The sequence below is a fragment of the Myotis daubentonii genome, chromosome X (assembly GCF_963259705.1).
Source record: "Myotis daubentonii chromosome X, mMyoDau2.1, whole genome shotgun sequence".
NCBI classification, from domain to species: Eukaryota; Metazoa; Chordata; class Mammalia; order Chiroptera; family Vespertilionidae; genus Myotis; species Myotis daubentonii.
The window spans coordinates 10,699,066-10,704,973 of NC_081861.1; the positions used below are offsets into that span (position 1 = coordinate 10,699,066).

A 5,908-nucleotide genomic window follows, 5' to 3' on the forward strand; every position below is an offset into this window, starting at 1 on the left:
CGACAGCCCCGCCCCGGCCCCCCGCCCGCCTCCCGCATTGGTCGTGCGGCCACGAGGGCGGGTGCAGCGGCAGCACTTCCGGCCTTTGGACCGCCCGGTGCGCACCGCCTCTTCCGCCGCCGCCCCCGCGAGCCCGAAACCGGCCCCGGCCCCGGCCCCAGCCCCAGCCCCAGCCCGGGTCCGGCCAGCAGCAGCTGACTGCGCGTTCACGATCCACTGGGAGCCGCCATCCTCGCCGCCGTCATGAACATCCGCAATGCGAGGGTGAGGCTCCGGGGCGGAAGACTGTCCGCGTGGCGTGGGTGCGGGCTGGGTGGCCGCGTGCGCATGCTCTTGAGGGGCCTAGATTCCCGGGCCGGCCACCCTGTGCGGGGCTGGTGAAGGCCATCGTGCCTGTGGGGCTGGACCTACACGAAGAGGGGGTCAGACCTACCCGGAGAGCGGGTCGGGTCTGCAAACCCCGTCTTTGCGGGATGTCGGGGCTCGGATGGTGTCTGGGAGCTCCCCTTGCACCCACATTCATTCCAGGAACAGATAATTTTTGCACAGTGGCTGTGGGCCAGACCGGTGTAAAGTCAGGCCCGCCCAGCCCTGCGGGGGTAAGGCGGGCGGGAGCGAGGGGGGGTGGGTGTCAGTGAATAGACAGACAGCGAGCGGGCTTTGACAGGACCCGGGCCTGCTTAGTCACTGCAGACCCTGGTCTGACCGCATTCCCATGCCCCCCTCCCGCAGCCAGAGGACCTGATGAACATGCAGCACTGCAACCTGCTCTGCCTGCCAGAGAACTACCAAATGAAGTACTACTTCTACCATGGCCTCTCCTGGCCCCAGGTGGGCAGCTGGATTTGGGGACCGGGGACACCAGGCATCAGTTTGGAAGGAGTGGGTGCTCTCAGCTGGGGTGGGGAGCTTAAGGACTGGGCCAAGGGAGGAGCAGGATTCCCACCTGTGTCTGTCCTCTCCCTGCCTACGACAGGGCAGAGTGTGGTATGGGGAAACCAAGGCACTTGGCCTGGAGGTCAGGAGCTGTTACTGAACTTACCACTGGAGGGACTTCTGTCTGTCATGCACACAGCGAGCCATGGGACTAGGTGGCTGCTAAGGGCTCCTCACCTCTGACAGGAAGTTGTTCTCTGACTTCTTTCTCCTCCCTGTCACCCAGCTCTCTTACATCGCTGAGGATGAGAATGGGAAGATTGTGGGGTATGTCCTGGCCAAAATGTGAGTTACCAAGGAGGGAGAGAAGCCTGGTGTGGGAGCTGGGGGATGGGGCATGGATCTTCCACAGGGGTGGGGGCAGCAGCACTGCACGTGTCTGGTGGATGCTGCCTGGGTTTTTTTTTTTTTTTTTAATTAATTTCTAGGCTCTTTTAAGTTCAGTTTTCAGTTAAAAATTTTTAATGTATTTTTATTGATTGCAGAGAGGAAGGGAGAGGGAGAGAGAGATAGAAACATCAATGATGAGAGAATCATTGATCGGCTGCCTCTTGCACGCCCCCTACTGGGGATCAAGCCTGCAACCTGGGCACATGCCTTGACGGGAATCGAACTGTGACCTCCTGGTTCATAAGTCCAAGCTCAACCACTGAGCCACACTGGCCGGGTTAGGGTTAGGGTCAGAGTTTTTCGGGTCTATACCCAGGAGAGGGATTACTGGGTTGTGGTCGTATGGTAGCTCTATCCTTACATTTTTGAGGAATCGCCAGACTGCTTTCCACAGTGGTTGCACCAGTCTACCTTCCCACCAGCAGTGGATGAGGGTTCCCTTTTCTCCACAGCCTCTCCAACACCTGTCATTGCTTGTCTTGTTGATAATGGCCACTCTAACAGGTGGGAGGTAGTATCTCATTATAGTTTTGATTTGCCTTTCCCCAGAATGTCATTTAGCTGCAATCAGAAACGAGGTAGCCTTTTCAGATTGGCTTCTTTCACTTAGCAATGTGCATTTAAGGTTCCTCCATGTCTTTTCATGGTTTGCTAGCGCATTTCTTTTTATCACCGAACCATATTCCATTGCACTCCATTGACACTACACATGTCTTTTGGCTGCGGTGAGGGGTTTGAGAGTCCCAGCTCTCCTGCCACCCCAGATCTGGGACTACCTCCCGGCACATGGTCCTGCCATGCCCATGTGCCGGGAGGTGGGGGTGGCTGCATCTTCACCAGGCTCCTTGCTAACCTCTCTCCTTTCTTCTTGATATAGGGAAGAGGACCCAGATGATGTGCCCCACGGACATATCACCTCACTGGTGCGTAGGGCCCACGCAGGCTTTGATGGGGGCGGAAGTAGGGGTTAGATGGGGCAGCCCTCAAGCTCCTAGCTTTCTTCCTCCAGGCTGTGAAGCGTTCCCACCGGCGCCTTGGCCTGGCTCAGAAGCTGATGGACCAGGCCTCCCGAGCCATGATCGAGAACTTCAATGCCAAATACGTCTCCCTGCATGTCAGGAAGAGGTGGAAGCCGGGGCCGAGGGAAGGGAGGAGTGGGGAGAAGATACTGTGTTGATGTGGGTCTTGGGGGTGCCCTGGCTTTTGGAGAAGATCTGGGGAGTGGGATTAGTGGGGAGGGGGCACTAGGAAAAGGGGCAGGACCTCGACGTGCTGTCCCTGCCTGGCCGAACCTGTGCAGCTCAGCACTGCCTTATTCCCCTGCAGTAACCGGGCCGCCCTGCACCTCTATTCCAACACCCTCAACTTTCAGTAAGTAGATCTAGATTTTTCTAATGGAGTGGGGTGGTCCCAGGTCTGGCTGGCTCATGCATGTGGCTGAGATGGACTGAGCTGCCTTCCGGGCTGGGGGGCAGGGGCAGCTGAGATGGGGAGCAGGTCCTGGACTCCACACACATTGCCAGGGTGCCTCCTCCATTCTCAGTGGCAACGGCACTTGTCTGCTGCCATCTGCCCAAGGATTGTGTGATGCAGGAGGATGTGTGGTGTGTCTTGCTGGGTGGAGGAGCGATTGCTTGATGGTGGCCGAGAGCAGATGATGGGCAGTGTGGTGAAGAGTACATGGACTACTCGGGAGTATACATGAGGGCTCAGGACATGAGCAGAAGCCTAGGAATAGAACTCAAAGTGGCCAGGTACCTAAAAGCATCCAATGGGACCAGAAGAAAGGAGAATGTGCTGCTACAGAAGCTTAGGCACATCCAGGTAGGATGTGCTGTCAGCCTGGGGAGCAGAAGGATTGCATCGGTCGCCAACCGGTGTTCCGCAGACCACTGGTGGTCCGTGAGATCCGAAAGGTTAGCGCCCGCTGACCTAGAGCCCTAGGCGTCCTGGTGGACGAGGGTGGGTCCACTCAGGGACATTGGAGTCTCTGTATGCCCGGCATAGGACAGAGAGAGCCTGGCAGGGAATCGACGCACCCAATACATGATGGCAAAAGCTACTTGAAAGTGAGGCTGGGTGGGCTGTCCATGTAGGAACCCCCTGAGACAGGACTCAGCCTCAGTTTGGTGGAGGATGAGAAGGGACTGTTGTGAAGGGCATTTGAGGAACAATATTTTTTTTTCATTTTAATAATTTACTTTAACCCAATAAATCCATATTCTTCTCATTTGAACAGGTAACCAATATAAGAAATTATTGAGTTACTTCACATCCTATTTTGTTTTTTAATATATTTTATTGATTTTTTACAGAGAGGAAGGGAGAGAGATAGAGAGTTAGAAACATTGATGAGAGAGAAACATCGATCAGCTGCCTCCTGCACACCTCCCACTGGGGATGTACCTGCAACCAAGGTATATGCCCTTGATCGGAATCGAACCTGGGACCTTTCAGTCCTCAGGCTGACGCTCTATCCACTGAGCCAAACCGGTCAGGCCATCCTCTTTTGTTTTGCTAAGTCTTTAGATTCCGGTGTGTTTTACACTGGCAGCATGTCTCAAGGGGCCACGTGTCTGGTGGCCACCTATGGGACATGCTGGTCTAGAGTTCCCATGTGAGGCTGTGCAGGGAGGCATGCACGATTCTGGGTGGGCTGCATTCAGATTTTTTTTTAAATGCATTGAAAAGTTCAGGGTAATGCAACTAGGGCAGAGCACATGGCCCTGCAACAACTCCATCGCCTCGGTGGGGGCGTCAGGGCCTGGGTGGATGTGACAGATGTGAAGGGCAGAGGTGCACCTGTGGGCCTCCTGTCCTCCCCACAGTGATAAAATCTGAGGAGCAGTCTTTGACCCAAATGCTGATACCTCTGATCAACCATTCCAGGGGCTTAGGTATGGCAGGGACTTTCTAGGCCATCGAGTCCAGGCCCCCTTCAGTGGCAGATGCCCAAGTCTGCAGGCACACCTCCAGTGAAAGCTCAGCCCCTGCACTGCTCGGGCCAGGGCCACGCCTGGCAGTGCCTGTCAGGAACAGAGGGTGCAGCACCCTCCTCCTCGTTCCAATTGCGAGGCATAGGGACCGACAGTGCATTCTCGGTAAGTGACAGGGAGCAGGGCAGGGAGGGAAGAGGATGGTTAAATTCAGGGCTTCAGCTCACAAGAAACCATAGAAAGATCTTGGTAACCAGGTTAGGATATGCAGGACCATGGCAGGACCCGGGGAGTGGGGAGAGGGAAAAAGGCGCTGGGTCCTACTTACTGCAAGACAGAGCAGAGGGAAGGCTGTGTTGGAAATGGGGCTTGTCTACAAAAGGGTCCTTTGGGTGGAAATGACATCTTGCCCCACTAGCATATGACGCCAGAAGGCTGAGGAGAATTTGACCCCTGATTCTCGGGTTGTCCTCCTCCTCTCCAACCCCTGCCCACAGGATCAGTGAAGTGGAACCCAAATACTACGCAGATGGGGAAGATGCGTATGCCATGAAGCGGGATCTCACCCAGATGGCCGATGAGGTAAGTCTAGGGGGGACAGGGCCACAGTCCCCACAGATAAAGAAGAGCAAGGTAAGTAGGGGAGCCCCTGCTGGAGGGAAGGTGAAGCTCCCAGGGGCCCTGAGACAGTAGGAAGCCTGTGATGGGCTAGAGACAAGATGGATCAGGTGCTAGCCATTGTGCCTACGTTGCTGGGACAATGCTACGTTGCTGAGCTCATCACCTCAGTTTCCCCAGCTGTCAGGTAGGGAGCTGGGCCTTGTCAGGGCTTGGAAGGAGGCCACAAGATTCCATTCTCAGGAAGAAGCCTGTGCCACTCTGAGGCGTGGTGTGAGAGGCAAGGGAGGGAGGCCCCTGGATGCACTGAGAATGAGGGCTCCAGGATAGCAGTGGGGGCCTGGGGACAGCCATGGCCTGCCCCAAGGCTCAGGGGTAAGACAAAACAGGGCTGAGGAGAAAGTCCTACAGCAGCCCAGATGAGGGAGGCATGAGCATACTCCCTTTACAGGAGAGAAAACAGCCCCAGGGAGAGCAGAGCCAGGATTCAACTCAATGCAGTCCTGTGTTTCCTATCCTGGCCCTGCTGCCTCTCATTTTACCCTCTGCCCCCAGCAAGTGACAGACACAGGCTCCCTTGGGCAGCCAGAGAGGGCCTACATGGTCTGGAGACTTAGGCCCTGTCGTCTTCCTCCTGCTTCTCCCTGGGCTTCTGGTGGCAGCTGAGGCGGCACCTGGAGCTGAAGGAGAAGGGCAGGCACACAGTGCTGGGCGCCATCGAGAACAAGGCGGAGAGCAAGGGCAACTCACTGCCTGGCTCAGGAGAGCCCGGTCGTGAGGAGAAGGGCCTGGCTGCCGAGGACAGCGGTGGTGACAGCAAGGACCTCAGCGAGGTCAGCGAGACCACAGAGAGCACCGATGTCAAGGACAGCTCAGAGGCCTCCGACTCAGCTTCCTAGAGCCTCCTCTCCCTGCCCTGGCCCTCCCATCCTCACCCGAGGTTACACAATAAACTTCACCCAGGGGGGGGTTTGTGTGTGCGAGTGTGCGCATTTGTGGGGGGTTGCCTCTCTCAGGCCCCTCTGTGT

At 56.4% G+C, this 5,908-nt stretch overlaps 1 protein-coding gene across 2 annotated transcripts; it reads left to right on the forward strand.

The window, feature by feature from the left end:
- The first annotated feature begins 105 nt into the window (after positions 1-105).
- Positions 106-5,850, forward strand: NAA10 (N-alpha-acetyltransferase 10, NatA catalytic subunit). Of its 2 annotated transcripts, none has more exons than XM_059679861.1 (8): positions 106-264; positions 733-831; positions 1,163-1,221; positions 2,204-2,249; positions 2,336-2,451; positions 2,653-2,697; positions 4,760-4,844; positions 5,543-5,850. In XM_059679861.1, the coding sequence occupies exons 1-8, from the start codon at positions 244-246 to the stop codon at positions 5,777-5,779; spliced, it is 708 nt and encodes a 235-aa protein (XP_059535844.1). In that variant the 5' UTR covers positions 106-243; the 3' UTR covers positions 5,780-5,850. The 2 variants fall into 2 exon arrangements, with proteins under 2 accessions (XP_059535844.1, XP_059535843.1); XM_059679860.1 differs by lacking the exon at positions 106-264 and adding an exon at positions 405-599.
- The last annotated feature ends 58 nt before the right edge of the window (positions 5,851-5,908 follow it).